The sequence below is a fragment of the Oryctolagus cuniculus genome, chromosome 7 (genome assembly GCF_964237555.1).
Source record: "Oryctolagus cuniculus chromosome 7, mOryCun1.1, whole genome shotgun sequence".
Lineage (NCBI taxonomy): Eukaryota > Metazoa > Chordata > Mammalia > Lagomorpha > Leporidae > Oryctolagus > Oryctolagus cuniculus.
The window spans coordinates 78,169,054-78,190,262 of NC_091438.1; the positions used below are offsets into that span (position 1 = coordinate 78,169,054).

Consider the following 21,209-nt stretch of genomic DNA (forward strand, 5'->3'; position numbering starts at 1 on the left):
GGCCGCGGGGCAGGTTTCGCTCTGCGGACGCCGCGGCCACTCGCCGGGCTCCAGCCCGGCGGCGCCGCGGGCCGGTGATTCACGGCCCGGACCCGGGGGCGGCGCAGCCCGAGCAGGCGGCGGGTCTGGGGGTGCCCACGGTCGGAGCGGCAGGGAGGCCTCCTCGGAGCCGCGCGCACCCCCACCCCGCGCCGCTCCAGTCAATCTGTGTCCCGAATCTGTGACTTCTTCTCGCTGCGGAAGCCTCCCGGGAGCCAAGAATAGTTCTTTTTCTTTCGAGCCATTTCTAGTGCCTGGGTGTTCCGACCTCCGGGTTCCCCCAGCCCCTGCTCCCCACCCCCCACCCCGCACACATACAGGGCCGCGAAGGGGCTCCCGGAACCGGGGCTGGAGAGGCCGGTCCGGTGTCCGCCCCCAACCCCTTGCGCAAAGAGGGAGCGCGCCGGGGCCTGGGGGCAGGTCTGCGAGGGCTCGCGGGCCGCTCTGTAACGCTCAGGAAGTGAAGCTTGTGGTTTTGGGGGCTGAGCTCCGAAGGAGATTAAAAAAAAAAAAAGTCAGAGAGCGGGCTCTCCCGAAAGCCAGATCCCATTTGAAAGCTCTCGGAGCGCGGTGCCCGCGCCCTGACCTCGCAGGTAGGTCCGCTGTCGGGGGCGGCTGCGGGGACTGTCCGGGCACTGGCACTGCGGGGGGCGACCCGAGGGCGCAGGCGGCTCCCCACCTGCTGCCGGCTGCTGTGCGAGAGCGGGAGAGGGCTGGCCGCTGGGTTCCGGCGGGACCCGCGCGCCCAGACTGGAACTGTGGGGCTGGGGGGCGCGCACAAGAGGTGGTTTTGGTGATTCGGCAGGGGAGTGGGATCCACCAGGGAAGGAAACATCTGGTGGCGAGGCGGTGGCCGCTGAGCTCGGGAGGCCGCCCCCTCAGCGCCTTTAGCGCCCGCCTTCCCGGGCCCTGAGCTAGAGGAGAGGCCCCGCGCGCCCGCGTGCGCCTAGGGCACCGCCCCGCCCCCGGCTGCCAGCTGCAGCGCCAGGTCTCCTTCCCACGCGCTCAGCCCCAGGCCCTGCCGCCCCCCATCCCCCGCCCCCCTGCAGGAACTGGCAAAGCTGGCCGGGAGGGAGGCGTGGGTTTGCCTCCCTGCCTGGGAGGCGGTGTCCACGTCCGCGCGCCGACCCTGCTAGTCCAGACCCATCGCGGGAGCGGACGGCCCTGCAGCCCTCCCCCGTTCGTGCTGCTCCCGGCTAGCGTGCTTGGATCCCTAGGCTTCGCTTCACCCCAGTTTCTTCTTCCGAGTTCCATGGTTATTTAAATAATTGGTTCGGGCTTTTGTGCTGATTTGTACGGCCAAGAGTGCAAGGTGGGTGGGTGGGGGACCGAAACAGCACAGTCCCAGCCAGGCCTTGGAGCCAGTCCGGACGCAGGCGAGCAGCACCCTCACCCCTAGGGGCAAGCTGGCTCTGCAGTCGCAGGAAATGTCGCCGGGGGCCCCACGACATGGCCCAGCCGTCTTTTCTCCCAGGCCTTATCCCCAACTCCTCCAGGGAAGGGACGCCGTGGGGCTGAGGCCCTGCAGCAGAGACTGCGCTCCCTACAGGGGTCGAGGCCTCCCCAGGACTCGTTTTGAGCCATTGTACCAACGGACAGACTCAAGCTGTGTCCCGCATCTCGTCCTGGGAGCTGAGTGGCTCCTAGTCCGGCCGTGCGAACCGCGCGAAGCCGGAAGACAAGGGGTCCTGCCCCTGGCCTGGATTCCCCAGGACCCTTGTTTCGGACCCAGCCGAGGCCACCAAGAGCCTGCCAAGGCCGCAGGTCTCCTGGGAGCGCGGTCCCCATCTCCTCCGTCCCGGGAGGCCGGCAGATTCGTTCACCACGGACCTCAGCGGCGGGGTCCCGCCTCCAGAGCTGGCCGGGAGCTGAGCGGGAGTTGCAGCCCCGCCTCCCGCCGGGCTCAGGTTTCGACCCGGGATTAAGTGAACTGATTGGGGGTTAATGAGAGCGACACAGCGGGCGGCTCGCTCCCTGCTGGGCTTGCGGCCGACCCCGGCAGTCTGGCCACCGCCGGAGCAGCCTGCGCGCTCGGGCGTCTGTCTTGCCTTGTTCCCTAAACCGTCGGTGCTCCAGGGATTCCGGACACCGTGCGCTTCCCGGTCAGCGCGCCTGAATCGGGTTCGACTTCCCTAGGACAAGATTTGGGGTGAGCAGATTGGAAAATGCTTCCTCCCCCCCCCGGGGGGGGGGCTTGGTTTCCGAAATTATTTCTACAACGTCTGGAGTAGCTCTCCAGGGCCCCAGCCTGTGCGGGCCGCTCCACCCCCCACCCCCCGCCCCGCGGCTTCAGAGACAACCGTTCTCTGCGTGGGACAAGAGTGAGGGGCGAGCGGGATCTCCCGGATGCGAGTTTCTCTCCGGACTGGGGTTGGTCGTCTGCCATCCCCTTCACTTTTCTGCCCTCTGCCCTGCTGACTGTTCTCCGGCTCTGCTGGCCCCAGCTCCTCTGCTACAGTCCTTCCCGACCCCGCCCCTTAGTCCAGCCTAGCGCGCCCCGCCCCTGCCCCCCTCAGGTTTGCAGCGGGTTCTTGGAGGTCTTCTGGGTCCTCGACCACTGACGTATCACCAGCCCCTGAACTGATCCGCCGGTCCCCGTGCTCCCTCCCCAGGCCTGAAGCTGAGCCAGGCAGGCAGTGGGGTAACCGAGCCGTCGGGTACTAGGGCTCTTAGGAGAGCTGGATTGCGGGAGAGAGGTTTGCTAGGCCAGGAGCGGGGCGTGGGGGCGTGAGCAGGGCAGGGGAAGCGGGGCCTGAGCTAGGGCCCTCCGGGGACGGGTTTTACCGCTGAGCCGTGGCAGTGGTGGCGGCGGACGGGGCTTGCGCCACCTGTCCGAGTGCCACCTGGTGAGCGCGGCGCGGCGGGGCCAAGCCCCTCCTTCCGCAGGCCTTCGCTCCTCCCTGGCCCGCGCGCTCTCTGCGCCTGAGTGCCCAGTCCCAGGCCCCGGAGGGTGCTGACCCGCATTGCCATCGGGTTCTCCTCGATCCCTCCGTCTCAGATCTCCGGGCCGGGGCTAAGGAAGCGCTGGGCTTGACCGTGGGCTGACAGCGGCTCCAGGGACCCTCGGAGCGGAGTAGGGAGAGTGCCGGGCCACCATGCCGCGCTCATTCCTCGTCAAGAGCAAGAAGGCTCACAGCTACCACCAGCCGCGCTCCCCGGGACCAGATTATTCCCTGCGTTTGGAGAATGTACCTGCGCCAGGCCGACCAGGTGCGAGGCGCGCGGGCCGGTTGGGGCTGCTCCTGGGGAGGCGACACACCGCTCACCTGGAACCGGGAGAAGCAACCCCTACGTCCCATTTGCGGCCGAGTTTTTGTTTTTGTTTTTTCCTCCTACTGTCCTGGTTCCTCCGGGGCTTGTCGCCTCGATGCCACGGCCTCAACGGGGCTGGAGCTCGGATCCCGGCGGGTTCCAGTGAGGGTCTGGGAGGAGAGGGAGGACGCCTGGGTGCTACGGACTGGCGCCCCTTCAGAGTCCTTCGGGCAAATTGGACCAGCCTGAGCCCCTCTCCTACCTCCTCTCCGCAGACAGCACTTCCAGTGCAGGCGGGGCGAAGGCGGAGCCCGGGGACCATTTGTCCCCCGAGTCGCAGCAAACCGAGGCCCCCGACAGAGTCTCCACGTCCCCGGACAGCTGCGAAGGCAGCGTCTGCGATCGGAGCTCGGAGTTTGAGGATTTCTGGAGGCCTCCGTCGCCTTCCGTGTCTCCAGGTAGGGCCCGGTTGGGAGCGCCTAGGGCTGCGGGGACCCGCGGTGCGTGGGCGCAGAAATGCTAAGTGGGTGGCTGAAAGAGTCTTTCCTGCAGGAGAGAGCTTGTCCGAGGGGTAAGAGGCGAGTGGGCTGGCATCCTGCCCGCCGAGTCCGCTGTGCCCACCCAGAGCGGCGGGAGCCCAGCTGCTGGTCCCCAGCACTGGTTTGCGCAGGGAGCCCGTGGGTGATAGAAACACAAATCAGTCGTCTCCACCGGCAACAACGTCGGTGTTTCGTTTTCTGGCCCGTGTCCCTAGAAAGTGTTAGGATCCCAGAATCCAGACCTCCGAGCCTAAAACGAACGGAGCCCTGGGCAGCTTGGGCCTGGCAGAGCCAGCGCCGGGAAGGAGGAAGGGGTTTGGGATAAAAATCTCAGCCAGCGGCTCGGTCGTGGCAGGCGCAGGCGGGGGACCTGTTTCATTTTTCGTTCGGTCAGGTTGGCCTAGCCTCGGGACCAGCCCACTGGGGTTTCATTTCCAGCGAGCAATCGAGTTTCCCGCAAACCAAGTGACTGCACTTTGGGTGGGGGCGAGGCTCGGTCCGCTGGGGAAAGAAGGAAGGCGCAGACGGCGGCATTCTGTCAAGGGGCCGGTTGCTTCCAGTTTAGCTCTTACTGGGGTTCAGAGATTCCACCACCACCCACCAACCCCAAACCCAGTGAGTGGACTTGGCCAGAGCAGAGCTCTGCGGAGTCTCTAGGAGCCAGTGGCGGGAGGGTCCTTCCTCGCTGTGCGCTACGCGGCCGGCAGAGACCGACCTCTCGGGAACCCCTGGCTTGGAAACTCCGGGTACAGTCTCCCACTGCAGCAGGCGGCCGGGTCAGGAGACTGCAGGCGGTGGGTGTGGGTGTGGGTGTGGGTGTGGGTACGCGCGCGCGCGCGGGGGAGCAGATTTGAAAGTGCGCGTGCACTCGGATACATTGGGTATCTAATTTTAGCAAAATGCTCGCAGTAAGGGGCGAGGTTTCAGAAAGCTATTCTCCTGGCAGGTGGTGGCTAAACATTACTAATTGTAAAATTACTCTCCGAGAAATTCGGGCTTCCCCATGAAGCTATGTAACAGGAATGGAAACGGGGAGTACTTGCGGGTGACTCAAGCCTAAAGCCCTTTTCCAGATGTCCTTTGGCTACCTGCTCTGGGCTCTTAATTTTAAGGACTCTTAACACCTGGGGTGTGTGTGTGTGTGTGTGTGTGTGTGTGTGTTTTCCAGCTGCCATCTTGGGTAGCCTGGGGCCACTGTTTTTTTTTCTTTTTTTAATTGATCTTCTCCGTCATGGATCACAGGAAGAAAAAGGATTGAATGGAAACACGTAGGGGCTGGGAAAGGGCGGGTGCTAGCCACCGTCCACGAGCGCTGTCCAGGGCGGGAGTGGCCGCCGCCTTGGCCTCCCGCACAGCCCAACTCAGAGCTTACTAAGGCACCTTTCCCTAGAGGACCGCGGGGAGCGCGGGTCCAGCCAGAAAAGATCCCAGTCCCGCAGAGCGCTTCCACTGCCCTCGCCCAGAATTAACCCAGGTCCCCACCCCTTGGCGATTTAACCGTTTGCTACCCTGTCGCCTCCAGTGGCCTGCCAGGCCCCTGGCCGCCTTCTGCTTGGGGAGCATCCCTAGCACCTGGCGCAGGGAGGGTTCTGACGGGGAAGGGCTGGCAGCGAGCAAGCTGAAGCCTGACCAGACGCCCCTCTTGTGCCTCCACAGCCTCGGAGAAGTCAGTGTGCCAGTCGCTGGACGAAGCCCAGCCCTTCCCCCTGTCTTTCAAGCCGTACTCGTGGAGCGGCTTGGCTGGCTCCGACCTGAGGCACCTGGTGCAGAGCTACCGGCCGTGCGCGGCCCTGGAGCGTGGCGCCGAGCTAGGCCTCTTCTGCGAGCGCGCTCGAGAGCCGGGCCACCCTGCAGCGCTGTACGGCCCGGAGCGGGCTACCGGCGGCGCGGGGAGCGGGGCGCCAGGGGGCTGCGGCGCAGGAGGCGGCGGCGGCAGCAGCGGCGCGGGCCTGGGGCTCTATGGCGACTTCGGGCCCACGGCGGCGGGACTGTTGGAGCGGCCCCATGCAGCGGCAGCCGGGCTGTACCCAGAGCGAGGCCACGAGCTGCTGGCGGACAAGGGCGCTGGCGTCAAGGTGGAGTCAGAGCTGCTGTGCACCCGCCTGCTGCTGGGCGGCGGCTCCTACAAGTGCATCAAGTGCAGCAAGGTGAGGCTCCCGCTCCCGCGCCCTCAGCCCGCACCCTGGCAGCGCCCGCTCCCCGCGGCCCCTCTCAGCGGCCTTTTCCCCGGCCCCACCCGTCTCAGGTGTTCTCCACTCCGCACGGGCTCGAGGTGCACGTGCGCAGGTCCCACAGCGGCACGAGACCCTTTGCCTGCGAGATGTGCGGCAAGACCTTCGGGCACGCGGTGAGCCTGGAGCAGCACAAAGCCGTGCACTCGCAGGTAAGCGCGCGGCCCCGCTCAGGTTTCCGCCCTCGGGGTCTTGCGCTTCTCCTGGGCGCGGCCTCAGCCGCCTGTGCCCGGCAAATTCCTCCTACCTGCCTCCAGTGCGCTCTTGCCAGCCGCCGTGCGGTGCGCCCTGGCCCCGGTGTAGGTGTGCAGGGAAAGGTGGGCCGCGGCCGGCTCTGGCTTTGAGGCAGCCCTAGGTTTTGGTGTCACGTCATTGTGAGCCTTGAGAGTGATATGGATCATCAGTGTGGGTTTCGGAAGGTTTGTGTGCACCGACTCTTTGCTGCTGATACAACAGATTTATTAGCTGATTCTTTGCCTCTGTTCTTTGCTCCAAATGGCTGTCACTTAATCTGCATTGGCCCCTCCCGACTGAAAGGGCAGGACCTCGGCTGGTTAAGAGCGTCCAGTAACACATTTGTCGTGCCGTGTTTTCGTTGGTTCAGTCATAAGGGTGCATCGTTGCCTAACCTGGCAGGTGCTGAGAGACACAGTGTACACCGATAGCTATACCGGGAGAAAGCTCCTTTACCAAGGTTGACTCACTGAAAAGAGTCGGCTCATCTTCCCCAACACCCGTGCTGGCCCGGGGTGGGGTGAGGGGGCGTCTCAAGTGACTGAGGTTGAAGCCTCTTGTGGCGGGAGGTGGAGAAGTGCGTGCAGATGAGTGTCAAGAGTGCAGGGTGGGGACCCGATGTCACCAGAGGGTGAGGGCTGTGGGTGAAAAGCGTCGTGATAGAAAAGTTGTGAAGGGGAAGGTGTGAAAGGAGGCGACTGGAGAGTGGAGCCGGGACGCTGCTGCGCCCGCTCGGGAGGCAGAACCGCGCTGCGGGGCTGCAGGCGCAGAGCGTGGCGGCCCGCGCGGATGCAGCAGGAGTGCCACGTCTGTCTCTCCGCAGGAACGGAGCTTTGACTGTAAGATCTGCGGCAAGAGCTTTAAGAGGTCGTCCACCTTGTCCACACACCTGCTCATCCACTCAGACACCCGGCCCTACCCCTGCCAGTACTGCGGCAAGCGCTTCCACCAGAAGTCAGACATGAAAAAGCACACCTTCATCCACACAGGTGAGCCAGCCCCTCGCCTGCCGTCTCGGCGCTGTTCCGGTCCCAGTGCGTGCTGGAGGAAGCCTTCTAGCTGGAGTTCATCGCTGTTGTGCTAAGGAAAGCAAAGGGACCTGTTCTCCTAGGCTCACTGGGAGACGCGGTTCTCCCCAGAGGAGCCCGGATGTCAGGGTGTGTCTGAAGGACCACGTACCAGGTCAGCGTCTGCGCTAGGAAGATCTGCTTTCCTGCAGGTTTGCAGCTGCTCCACGTGCTGTCCGCTCCAGGCGCCTCCCAGAGCCTTGCTCTGAATGTTTAGAGATTGAGGACTTCCCCTCGACCCTACCCAGCCTCTGGCAGAGAGGCTCCTTGTGTGGTCCTACTGGCTGCGTTTTTAGGAGTCTGAATGCCTATTCTAAATGAGAAAAAAAAAAAAAGGCAAATATTACTAAGCTCTCTGCTGAGAATTTTTAATGCTCACAACACCCCTAAGAGGTCAGGATTGTTCCTTAGCCCCCTTTTAGAGGTGAGGAAAGTGAGGCCACAGAAAGGTTAAATAACCTGCCCAGCTAGCAAGCTGGCAGGGCTGGGGTTCAACCTCAGGGCTGTCTGACTTCTCAAATGTCTGTGACCTTGACCACTGTTTATCATATTCTGCTTTCAGAGTCATAGAAGTTGGTAGAGGCAGAAAGCTAGTCACCTATTGCCCTTCTCAAAATGCCAGCAAGCTCCTGCCACAGTAGTGACAGTTCCTTATCACAGGCGCTGTAAGTTATGAGTGCTTTCAAATCTCGTCTCGTTTGATCCCGACTGCTGCTTCACAGAGCAGAAGGAGCTGCTCTTCGGTCTGTGCCTCAGAAATCAGGCTGAGTACCTACCTCATGGAGCCACAGAACACTCTGGCTCCAACCCTGGACTGCTCCGTGACACTTTATGTGCAGGTGGAGCTTTAATGCCAGGAACACTCTTTTATAGTGGACAAGACATTTACCTGAGACAGAGACTGGCAGTTTTATTGCAGAACATGAATACTGATACCAAATAAATTGTAGCTTGTTCAGAAGTACCCACCGTTAATGTGTACAGGCACACTGGTTGCTGCAGATATTCTCACCCGGAACACCTGAGAAACACCCTACTTTAATCCCGCCCCCAAGCCTGAAATTTCCATGTATTCACTCCTCGTAAGTGAGGGTATTGAACACATTTAGCCAATTTCAGGTAGGATCTCGGCTGAATGAAACTTTAAGCCCTTATCCATCGTTTCCTTTTTAGCTAGAGTTCACTTCCCAGATTTGGTGGACTGCAAAGCGGTGAACTCAGTTTTGCTGGGTGGTTTCTGATCAAGGAATTTGAAGCAAGAGGACAGAAGGGAATGTGGCAGGAGGGACAGCAGTGTCCTGGAAAACAAACTTCATGTTGTGTGTGTGTGTATTTTTTTCTCCCTTGCTGTAACGGCCAAGCTGGGGCTGTTTGGAAATCCACGTTGTTTCCCCGACTGTTACACACAGCACGTGATGTGGAGGGAGGAGCCCTTTTCGCGTTCTATTGTTGATTAATCTGCCAGTGAAGGGTTAATCCTGTGATTAACCTCAGGAGAAGAAAGTAAAATCAAACCAAACCAAAAGGAGCAGCTACCCTGAGAAACACACCGTGGCGCCCCACCCCACCCCACCCCACCCCCACCTCCAAGATGTGGGTTTTCAAGTGAGAAGTGTTCTTGCTTCTGACCTCTTCTGCTGTCCTTTGAGGGCGAGAAGGCAGGCGGGCTCACTGGCACACACAGACCAACGCCCACTTGGAAACTCAGATTTGAAAACTTCCTCTGAATTAGAACAGTCACACGGTTTGTGGGACGGCTCCCCGCCCCCTCTCCGTCCTGTCGAACATCTGCTGGGCGGGCTCTCAGCCTCTCCAGGCAGGGGGAGTCCTCCCGGGCTGGCTCCAGCTGGGGTGGAGGGCACGTGGCCTTGCCCCTGTTTCCGCTCAGCAGGAGACGGTTTGAGGCCTTGGGCTGGGAAACCCCACTCAGAAAGTCTCCCTTTTCACCTGGTGTGCCCCTGGCTTCCTGAGCCCCGTGTTGCAGGCTGGGAGTCAGTTCACATTTCAACATGTCACCCTCCAGCTTGCTCGAAGGCCTCAGACGGCGGGGCAGCCAGCTGCTGGTGTCATCACACACTCATCCTTCCTTCCCTCTCCCTCCCCTCCCCGCAGGTGAGAAGCCCCACAAGTGCCAGGTGTGTGGCAAAGCCTTCAGCCAGAGCTCCAACCTCATCACCCACAGCCGCAAGCACACGGGCTTCAAGCCCTTTGGCTGTGACCTGTGCGGGAAGGGCTTCCAGAGGAAGGTGGACCTCCGGCGGCACCGGGAGACGCAGCACGGGCTCAAATGAGCAGGCTGGCAGGCAGCGGCTTGGCTCGCACAACACTACAAGGGCAGCCCCCCCCCCAGCCCCCCACTCCCACCCCGACTTCTCAGGCCTTCCAGGTCAGCTGGTGGCTCCTGCAAGGATGTCCTGGAGCTGTCGGGGGTGGAGGGGGGCGAGGAGCATTTCCGGAGGACAGCCAGAGTGGAGACCCCCAGGAACCTGCTGGGCCTTGAACACCAGAGGGTGCAAAATCAAGTGGGGCGGGATGAAACCTTCCCAGCCCTGCTCCAGAGACAGGGAGGTCCTCCGGATTCTCCCCTCTTCCTCCAGATCCCAAGTGGGAGGAGGGGACTCACCTGTTACAAGGTGAACAGGTGGCCCCGTGCTAATGTGGTTTTCCAGAAAGATGAATGAGTGTTACTTTTTTTTTCTTCTGGGGGTCGATTGACCCCTTTCTGTTGGGTGCTTGTCTGTAGATCTTGGGGGGAATCGTTTCTTCTCAAAAACTGGTTCAGGAACTAATTTGGAGAAGGAGTTTAGTACTTGGGGGATCACGAGATACACTGTGGAGTATCCCTCAGGAAGGAATGGACTTGGTGATGAGAGGGGCTTGGAGGCCTCTGGAGACTTCCTTGGAGGAGGGAAAGGCATGGAGCAAAGCCTGCAGACCAGGTGTCATTCATTCATTCATTCATTCAGCGAATGTGTGTGGACCACCAGCTACCAAGGTACCAAGCACCATGCTAGGTTCCAGCCTCTGAAAGCTAACAGCTGCACCTGCTAGCGACTGGTCTGCTCTTTCCCCTGGAGAGAACTCTGAGAAGACAACAACCCAGGATCTTGAACCTTCCCTTTGGACTCTGCTGGATTTTACCACATGTAAACAAACAGCGGCTAAGGAGTTATTTCAAAGCCTCTTGTGTATATTCAGTGTTTTCTTGTGAAGCTGATACTTTTAAGATGTCTAGCCGACAGGCAGGTGGGAGAGAAGCCTCTGTCTCCAAGGTTCTGCCTCTCCATGTGGACCATGTGAGGGGAATGTGGCATTTTCACTTTGGTGACATTTGTACGCATTTTTAGATCTTCTGGAGTGCATTATGTGTGTTTAATACGTATTTATTAGAGTGATGTTTTAAGTTAATAAAGTATTAAGACTGGTACACGTGGCCTTTCATTTAGGCAGGGAATCCGGGGGAGGTGTACGTCTTAGGGTGGGGGTGGGGATGCTGGTGCTGAAGGAAACTGGAGAGGAGAGTGAAAGCGAAGCAGGCAAGACCACATGCAGTAAAGAGTAAAATCTAGTTGCTCTGGTTCCCACGGACTTTTCCTTCTATGCTCCAGGGTAATTGTTTCTCCGCAGAAACACTAGAAGGCGTGTGAAGCTAAGCTCCCGCACTGCCGAGTCCTTGATGAGCCCACAGCTACCTGGCTCTTTCCTCTGAGCCTCTCAGGGACTTTCAGGCCAGGAGGCTCCCAGACAGTAAAGAAACCAAATTTCTGGCCTTAGCAAATCCTTTAATTTCTTCAATAGCCATTTCCTTGGCCATTAAATGTAGACATGGTTCTGTCATCTCCGTCCATCAATATTTACTTCGATTCTGTAGCCTCGGAATGAGAAGAAGTATCACACTGAGTAGCTGCCCCGCCCCAGGCAACAGACCAACCAGAAGACGCATGGAGTAGTAGAACTGGGATCTGGATAAGGGCCTGGCCTAAATCCCTGCCATGTGCGCTGACACCTCCCAGCAGGCATTCGGGATGTGCAGGGCCCACGTGACTCCAGTAGGCTGCTCGTTTTCATTCATATCAAGCTCATGTATACTGGGTCGAGCGGCTAGTATGGCCCCAGCACTGTCCTGTGTGTTAGGGGTACAGCAGTGAGGACAGTGTCCTGTGACGCTTTATTAATTTGGTCATTGCTGAGTCATCAGCTCCCAGAATAGTGCCTGGCACACAGGGGGCGATCAGTAAGTGTTTGCTGAGACGGTGAGAGAAGGGACAGGGAAAATTGCCTCCTGCTTCATTTTGTGAGCTGGCTCTGCTCTTCACAGCACAAAAGGAAGGGAAATGCCTCGACTGCGTCAGAAACCAGTGGACAGGACCTTCTTTCTGAGCTGGTGGGCTGGGGGCTTCGAGGCTGCTCTTCTCCTGTCCCTCCAAATCTCAGACCTGGGATACCTTCACTGGCTTTCCAATGTGGCGTCTTTCTACTCTACGTTGGTTTTTCCTCTGATTCAAAAGTTGGCTGTTTACTTTGTAATGCAGTTTAAGGTGGTTCTCCAGAACTGATGGGGGATGGACAGCAGGAACTGTCTCCTGCCATCTTTAGAGGCAAAGCTCCCAGTGAATAAAGGTAACAAGATGTTCTTCCCACAGAAGTCACTGTGCCTACTGCTTGCTTGTTTCCAACCTGATTTCAAAAGCAAAGACGTTGCACCAAGGGGTGAGTAGAACTGATTGAAACCCGTCCTGCTCTCCCCTTTGGACACCTGGAACACATGGCCCATTTCATTATCCCTGCTTATGCCATAAATGAGAAGTTGTCATTTCCACGTTAACCGAGTGCCTGTTTTTGGAAAGAATTGTATCTTGAGATCCCCAATTTAGAATCAAAACAAATTACTGTGCCTATGACCGTGTGAAATTTGAAGATTGCAAATATCTCTCTTAATGTTATTACTTGGCTCGATTAAAAATAGATTGAATATTCCATGTCACATAATTCATGAGGCAGGCTCGCTATGGCTTTTGTCTGCTGAGGTAACAGGAGAAAGGGTAACGAGAGACACCGAGCACACCTTTGTGTCTCTCACTGAATTTTTAATAGCCCCGCCAGCCAGCCAGTTGGTGAAGCTCAGCTCGTGCATAAAAGTGGAAAAGCACAGCTAGCTCTGAGAAGAGCAACCCTTTCAGTAGCTGCTTTGAGTTTGCCTTCATCTGCACCAGGCGGGATTGAATTACCTATCGAGTGTGCTGGGCTATCGGGATTCAGGCCACGTAAAAGGCCAATTTCATCTGATTGATTTGAGACACGGATGGAACAATTGAGTTTTTGAAGCCCCGCCTTCATTAAAGGGCTAGCAAAGTATCACTCCCTGGCGACTTCTTGACTGCCAGTTGCCCTTGAAAACCGGGTGGCAAGAGTGATTTGACCCAAGTTACTTTGCTGGGTGCCCGTTTGTTCAACCCGATCATTTAGTAGAAAGGCTTGAGCCGGAGGAAGATCTGAAACCTTTTACTACATTTTGCCTTGCATTGCTAGAGCGCTTTTGTTTAAATCTCTGCTCATAGTGTTTCTGTGGTGGAAACTTTTCAGGAAGTATGTGATGTACTCACTTTTTTTGCTTTCATTAAGTCAGATAAAAAATTTAACAAAATTTCACCCAAAATCCTCTTGCTTTAAAGTGCATGATGATTTTTTGGTGTCCCTTCCCAATCTTTATCTACATGTGTGTATTTTTGTATTTTTTTAACCCTGTGTTCAGAGTATTTATAATTTATATCTGGGTAGATATTTCATTTACTTATTCATACACAATATGGACACATTCTTAAAACTGAAACATTTCACAGTAAGAATTTGGACAACTTTTTGATTAAATTTTATTTCATTCTGAGTATTTAGGGATTTTATCAATCATTAAGAAAAAGTGTCTTCTGAAGTTCAGTGTTACTCACTTTGTAAATAAAATATTTTAAGCACACCAGAAATTACAGAGAATAAAACAATAAACAACAGTATACCCACTATTCTACTGCATTTACTTCAGATTTTGTTTTAGAAATAAAATGTTCCAGATATAATTTAATGTTTTTTGGAATATATTCCTCCCTAATCCTGTTCTCTTTCACTTTTCCTCAGAGGCATCTACTATGTCAAAATTAGTACATATCATGCCACATTTTATGCCTTTAATTTATGCATATTCCCGTAAGCAATATGTAATTTACTATTTAGCATATTTTAACTTTATATGATACTATACATAACCTTCTCTACCTTCCTTTTTTTTGCTCAACATTTGTTTTTGGAGGTTTATCCAGATGGATACATGTAGTGTGGTTCATTTATTCTAGCTGCTTCCTTTAGAGTTCTGTTGCATGAATGAGTATTTTGCAGTTTGTCCACTCTCCCATGGGGAGAATTTTGGTCATTTCCAATTTTCCCTACTACAAACACTTCTGAAGCAAGTAACCTTTTACATCTCCTTATGAAAAAGATCCTTTTGGGTATACTCCTGGGAATGGAAATGCTGCGTTTAATTAAACTGCTCTCCAAAGCGCTTGTACCAACTTATACTCTCACCAAGAAGAGGGAGAATTGCTGTCGATCCACAACACCTTCCCAACACTTGCTATTGTCAAACTTTAAAAACACTTGCCAGTCAGACGTGAAATGTCATTGTAGTTTTTTTGGTCCCGAATCCTTACTGAATATATTTTCATAAGTTTATTGGTTGACAGGTTTCTTTTCCTGTGAAATGCCTGTCACGTGCTTTGTCCATTTTGGTTGCTTGAGTTGCTTGCTTTTTATTAATTTGTTCTTTAAGTATATTCTGAATACTCACCTCTTAGTACATATTTAACTAACAGTTGTTAACTAAATGTGCACTTTTTCACTTTGAAGAGAAGATTTGTTTTGTTTTTATTTTTGTATTAATGTAGTCAGTTGTATTTCTCTTTTTCTTTATGGTTTCTATTTTTTTATTGTGGTTAAGAATCTCTTCCCTAATTGATGGTAATAAGATCATCCTCTATATTTTCTTCTAAAATATTTAAATTTTTGCTCATAACATTAGCTTTTTAGTCTGGCTGTATGTATATAATGTGAAATAGGATCTAATTGAAATTTTTCCAATTATACCAACATTATTTATTATAAATTCCACCTTTCCCCTCTGTAATGCCATCTGTGTCACATGCCAAGTTTCAGTTTCTGTACGCTCTCATTCTGGGCTTGCTGATCTGTTCTGCTGGTTACTTTGTCTATCTCAATGCCAAAGCCATAGTGTTCTAATGAATTTAAGTTATTTTTCCTGACCTGTTTCGTCCTCTTCAGGAATATGTCAGCTACTCTTGGCCCTTTGTTCTTGCTTGTAAAAAACTCTGTTGGAGGGGCTGGCGCTGTGGCTTAGCAGGTAAAGCCGCCACCTGTGGTGCCGGCATCCCATGTGAGTGCGGGTGCCTGTCCTGACTGCTCCACTTCTGATCCAGCTCTCTGCTGTGGCCTGGGAAAGCAGTGGAGGATGGCCCAAGTCCTTGGTCCCCTGTACCTGCATGGGGGACCTGGAAGAAGCTCCTGGCTCCTGGCTTTGGATCAGCCCAACTCCAGACATTGTGGCTACTTGGGGAGAGAACCAGTGGATGGAAGACCTTTCTCTCTGTCTCTCCCTCTCTGTCTGTAACTCTGCCTGGCACATAAATAAATAAATAAATAAATCTTTTAAAAATTATTTACTTAAGAGGCAGAAAGATAGGGATAGAGATGAAGATAGAGAGAGACCACCTATCTTCTGTTTTACTCCCCAAATACCCACTACAGCTGTGCATGGGCTGAGGCTAAAGTTGAAAGCCAGAAACTCAACCCATGTCTCACACGTGGGTGGTAGGTCAGTTACTTGAGCCATCACTTGCTGCCTCCCAGGGTCTGCATTGTCAGGAAGCTGGAGTTGAGTACCATATCACACCCAGGTGTTCCCACAGGGATGGGATACAGGCGTCCTGAATGGAGTGTTAGCTGCTAGGCTGAATGCCCTCCCCCACAGTTTTTTTTTTTTTTTTTAACTTCATTTTCTATTCGTCTGCTTCTGATATATGGAAACTAAATTAATATTTTTCAAGGTTTTTTTTTTTTTTTTTTTTGACAGGCAGAGTGGACAGTGAGAGAGAGAGACAGAGAGAGAAAGGTCTTCCTTTGCCGTTGGTTCACCCTCCAATGGCCGCCGCTGCAGCCGGCGCACCGCGCTGATCCGATGGCAGGAGCCAGGATCCAGGTGCTTTTCCCGGTCTCCCATGGGGTGCAGGGCCCAAGCACCTGGGCCATCCTCCACTGCACTCCCTGGCCACAGCAGAGAGCTGGCCTGGAAGAGGGGCAACCGGGACAGAATCCGGCGCCCCAACCGGGACTAGAAGCCGGTGTGCCGGCGCCGCAAGGTGGAGGATTAGCCTATTGAGCCACGGCGCCGGCTTCATTTGTAGGTTTTCTAATGTTACGTCATCTTGCATTATGGGGGTGGGTAGGGGATGAACCACAACTTAGTCATTTAAAAAAAAACTACATTGTTGATTTGGTTTGTTGATCTTTACTTAAGATATTTGCATTTATGCTTATTAGAGAAACTGGCTTACAATCTTCCTTACACTGTCCAAGTTTTGACTTGTCTCAAATGATTAGGGCAACTGTTCTTTTTCTGTTTTCTGTAATAATTTGTAAAAGACCAGGGTAACATATTCTTTGAATGTTTGATAGAACTCATCTGAGGTTTTTTTGGATGACAAAGGAGAGGGTATATTTAAGCTTTAGTGACTCCAGGTCTATTAAGGTTATGAACTTTTTTCTAAATAGATTTATAATATATTCCGGAAAAATTATTGTTTCTTTCAGCTTTTCAAATTAATTGACACAAACATTTCATTGGGTTGTCAGATTTTAAAAAAAATCTATATAATTATGTTAAGCTTTTCATTCTAATACTGTTTATTTGTGCCTTTAACTTTTTTCTTGCTCGATTGATAAAGATCTCTATTTTATTAGCTTTTGGAACATTATCATCCATTTTTTTAAAAGATTTATCTTATTTATTTGAAAGACAGAGTTACAGAGAGAGGTAGACAGAGAGAGAGGTCTTCCATCTGCTGGTTCACTCCCCATTTGGCCACAATGGCCAGAGCTGCGCTGATCTGAAGCCAGGAGCCAGGAGCTTCTTCTGGGTCTCCCATGTGGGTGCAGGGGCCCAAGGACTTAGGCCATCTTATACTGCTTTCCCAGGCCACAGCAGAGAGCTGGATCGGAAGAGGAGCATCCGGGACTAGAACCAGCGCCCATTTGGGATGCTGGCGCTTCAGGCCAGGGTGTTAACCCGCTGCGCCACAGCGCCGGCCCCATATCATTCATTTTTATATCTTATCGAACCAGATTTCTTATTTGGCAGCTGTATTATTAACAAGCTAATTAAAAATGTATAAGCATGTTTGTTCAGTAATTTTTAACGTGATTTATAATTATATTTTGATCAGAGAATATAATCAGCATGATATTAATTTTCTTATAGTTGTTGAAATTTATTTTGTGGCTTTCTCCATGGTCAATTTTTACAGATGGTGTGTGCTTGAAAAGAATGTGTTAATTTCCAATGGCTGGGTCCAAGTTCTTCACATTAAGTTTAAAAAGGTCTTGTTTTGGGGTCAGTGTTGTGACAAAGTGGTAAAGCAGCTGCCTGGGACCCCAGCATCCCATACGGGCCCTGGTTTGTGTCCTAGCTGCTCCACTTCCAATCAAGCTCTCTGCTAATGTGCCTGGGAAAAAAGCAGAAAATGGCCCAAATATTTGGGCCTCGGCATCCACGTGGGAGACCTGGAAGAAGTTTCTGGCTCCTGGTTTTATCCTGGTCCAGCCCTAGCCGTTGTAGCCATTTGGGGAGTGAACCAGCAGATGGAAGATCTCTCTCTTTCTGTGTCTCTCCTCCTCTCTGTAACTCTGGCTTTCAAATAAATAAATAAGTCTTTATAAAAAAAGATGTTGTTCAAATCTTCCTTACTGTAAATAATTTGTCTGCTCAATCAGTGTTACTGAGAGATATATGTTAACATCTCTCACGGTGATTATTGAGTTATACATGTCTTCTTTGAGTGCTGTCAACTCTTTTACTTTTGCCTATTTTTAGACTTCTTATAAGGTGCATAACATTTTGAATTATTATATTTTCCTAGCAAATTATTTCTGTCATTATTCATTTCTATTCAGTTTTTAATAATTCTTTTTTTCACTTTGAAGTTTATTTTGTGTGATGATAATATAGTTATAACACTTGTTTTTGGTTGGTTTTTGCATAGTATTATTTATTTATTTTTAAAAAGTCTGGGGCCAGCTCTATGGCATAGTGGATAAAGCCACTGACTGAGGTGCTGGCATCCCATATGGTTGCCGGTTCAAGTCCCGCTGCTTCACTTCCTATCCAGCTCTCTGCTATGGCCTGGGAAAACAGTAGAAGATGGCCAAGTGCTTGGGTTCCTGTACTGGTGTGGGAGACCAGAAGAAGCGCCAGGCTCTTGGCTTCAGATCAGTGCAGCTCTGGCTGTTGTGGCCTTCTAGGGAGTGAACCAGTGGATGAAAGACCTCTCTCTCTCTCTCTCTTTCTCTCTCTCTCTCTGCTTCTGCTCTACTGTTACTCTGCCTTTCAAATAAATAAATAAATCTTTAAAAAAAGTTACACTTATTTATTTGAAAGACAGAATGACAGGGAGAGACAGGTAGAGAGAGAGAGAGACATCTTCTATCTGCTGGTTCATTTCCCAAATGTCCACAATAGCTGGTCTGGGCCAGACTGAAGCCAGGAATCAGGAACTCCACCTGAGTCTCCCATGAGGGTGGCAGGAATCCAAGTACCTGGGCCCCCATCTGGTGCCCCACAGCACCCACATTAGCAGTAAACGCGAATGGAGAGTAGAGTCAGGACTTGAACTCAGGCATTCCAATATGGGATGTATGTGTCCCAGTTGGTAGCTTAACTTCTATGCCAATTGCCAGCTCCACATAATATTTTTATATCCTTTTGTTTTAAATCTTTTAATGTGTTTATGCTATAGGTATGTATCTTTGTAAACAATGTCAACTGAATATTATTTGCCTTTTAAAGTCTTTCAAACATGAGTAAAACACAATATCCTAATGAAACTTCATTTTTCTTTTTAAAAAGTCTGTTTATTTATATGAAAGGCAGAGTTGGAGAAAGAGACGGAGAGAGGGAAGAGAAAGAAGAGAGAGACACAGAGAGAGATATAGAGAGACAGAGATCTTCCATCTGCTGTTTCACTCCCTAAATGGCGACAACAGTGCAGAGCAGGGCCAGGCTGAAGCCAGGAGCCTGGAACTCCATCTGGGTCTCCTGCGTGGATGGCAGGGGACCAAGCACTTGGGCCATCTTCCATTGCCTTCCCAGGTGCATTAGCAGGGAGCTGGATGGGAAGTGGAGCAGCTGGGACTAGAACCCTTGCTTATATGGGATGCTGGCATTGTAGGTGGCAGCTGAACGTGCTGTGCCACAATGCTGGCCCCTGAAATTTTCATTTCCAGTACTGTTTGTGTGTGTACATGTGCACCTGACCTTTTGATCTCTAAACTACTTAATCTAATAAAAATCTGTGTGCTGTTCTCTTGTTTCCTCTGTAAGCTTTTACCAGTTAACACACACACACACACACACAGTAAAGTTCTCAATTATACTGTCAGAAGACCAGTTCATTTTCTGGTATTCGAGGAACGATCCTAATTTGCAAGGTTTTTAAAGCCTGAATTTGTTGTGACTATAGAGGAGAAGCAAAAGTAGGAAGTTAGATTTGCTTCTTGATGCTAGTTTTACAAACTTCATTGAGAATTTTTTAATTTTTGGTACATTTGGAAGCCTAGTTTCAATTCTGTCTTTTAACATGAATTAGACAATTTCCTATGTTGCCCTTTCTGAGAAGTGAAACAGATGGATGTGCCCTTCTGAGACTGGCTGTGAGGGCGATTCCTTTGTTGTTCCTGTGGCCAGGAAGCTCGTAGTGGATGCCTCTTGGGACTTTGTAGGAGCGCCAGGGAGCAGCCTTTTAAGCTTCAGTAGCTTTGCCTGTATCTCACCTCTTGGACATAACTTTCCAGTGAATTCTCACAAACTTCACTTCCTCTTTGAAACCACTCACGGTCCATGGGGATCCAGTAAACAAGAGTAACAAGTTCTTAACCTGGCCAAGGGGGTCCCGACACAGTACAGTGTCTATGCATGCATCTCTGGCATTTATCTTTGTGTGGTTATTGGTAACATCGTGTGTTTAGGCATTATATAACAGAACATGTGAAAAATTAAAAATAGAGGCCAGCGTGGTGGCACAGCAGGTTAAGCTGCTGCCTGCGATGCTGGCATCCATATCAGAGTGCCGGTTTGAGTCCCCACTTCTCCACTTCCAATCCAGCTCCCTGCTAATGCACCTGGGAAAACAGCAGATGATTGCTTAAGTCCTGGGCCCCTGCCACCCACACAGGAGACCTGGATGGAGTTCCAGGTTCCTGCTTTTGATCTGACCCAGCCCTGGCCATTGTGGCTACTTGGGAAGTGAACTAGTGAATGGAAGATCTCTCTCTCTCTGTCTCTATCTCTACCTTTCTGTGTAACTCTGCCTTTCAAATAAATAAATACATTTTAAACTAAAAAAAAAAAAAAAGACAGCACTGAATTTGAGAGACCGGGGATCTGGTTTATAATCTCTATATAGTCCAGGTTTCTCCATGGAAACATAGCCAGTAGATTATATGCATTTGACAAATGTGATTATGCAGGCTGACACATCTGTAGTTTGAAAACTGGGAAGCCAGGCAAAACCAATGTTCTAGTTCCTGTCCAAGAACAGTTGGAAGCCTGATGTTCCAGTCTTCCAGGCCAGCTGCTTCTCAGCCTTCTGTTCTATCAGTCCTCCCTGATTGGGTCAGGCCCACCCATCCCATCTACTGACCCAAATGTTAATCTCATCTGGGAACACCTTCACAGACAGGTCCAGAATACTGGGCACCCCGTGACCCATCAAGCTGACACACGAAACTGATCATCACAGTCTCCAAACTGTATTTGGCAGAGCCGGGTGGCTGGAATAACTCCACTGTGAAACTGCTCTCTCATGCGTGGCACGGTCGGTTTGGATGTGCCCAGGTTGCTGCCTTCACAGGGGATTGAGGGGTCTCAGCTCCTTCTATTTGGTGGCACCACCCGCTCCTAGATTCATTTCTTGGAATCCTCTGCCGGCTTATCTGAATTTAGCCTGCTGATGAATGAAGACTGAGAATGTGTGCAGATCACCTCTGTTCACATTCCTTTGGTCAGAGCCCAACACAAGATCCCAACCTAACTGCAAAGGAGTCTGGGAAATGTAATCTCCCTTCATGGGACTGGTGCTCATCTTGTAGGTGGTCTTAGCCAGAGCCCTAACCGGCGTTTAGACTTGCTCTTACCTCCTTTCTGAGCCTGTTTCATTCTTTGTAAAGTGAGGAAGATGGACCAGACACTTTCTAGGGGACTTTCCAGCTCTGACCATCTAAGTTCCATGGTTCTAGCAAAACCCTGGCTGGGCCCTGAAAACACCCTGCTGGAGATGGTCTCTCCCAGCCTGAAAGGGAAGAATGCAGGTCAGCGTTCCCCCGAAGATACTTAGCCTACACCTGCAACCTCTAGGAAGTTCACCCACTTCCTGAAGTTCCCAAGAATCAAGATAACCTTGTCTCCTTCACCCCACCCTCCCCCTGCCCAGGGTGCAGCCTTACCCTAGGTCACAGTGCCAGCACTCCCTCCCATGCGTGGGTGGGTGTGTGCAAACACTAATGTGGCCACGATG

At 52.2% G+C, this 21,209-nt stretch overlaps 1 protein-coding gene across 3 annotated transcripts; it reads left to right on the top strand.

The window, feature by feature from the left end:
• Positions 1-544: 544 nt before the first annotated feature.
• Positions 545-10,783, top strand: GFI1 (growth factor independent 1 transcriptional repressor). 3 transcript variants are annotated; one of them, XM_017346086.3, is made up of 7 exons: positions 545-632; positions 3,038-3,249; positions 3,567-3,749; positions 5,487-5,977; positions 6,076-6,213; positions 7,119-7,284; positions 9,475-10,783. In XM_017346086.3, the coding sequence occupies exons 2-7, from the start codon at positions 3,135-3,137 to the stop codon at positions 9,651-9,653; spliced, it is 1,272 nt and encodes a 423-aa protein (XP_017201575.1). In that variant the 5' UTR covers positions 545-632; positions 3,038-3,134; the 3' UTR covers positions 9,654-10,783. The 3 variants fall into 3 exon arrangements, with proteins under 3 accessions (XP_017201575.1, XP_069934137.1, XP_069934138.1); XM_070078036.1 differs by lacking the exon at positions 545-632 and adding an exon at positions 705-2,188; XM_070078037.1 differs by lacking the exons at positions 545-632; positions 6,076-6,213 and having other exon boundaries at positions 2,245-3,249.
• Positions 10,784-21,209: the final 10,426 nt, after the last annotated feature.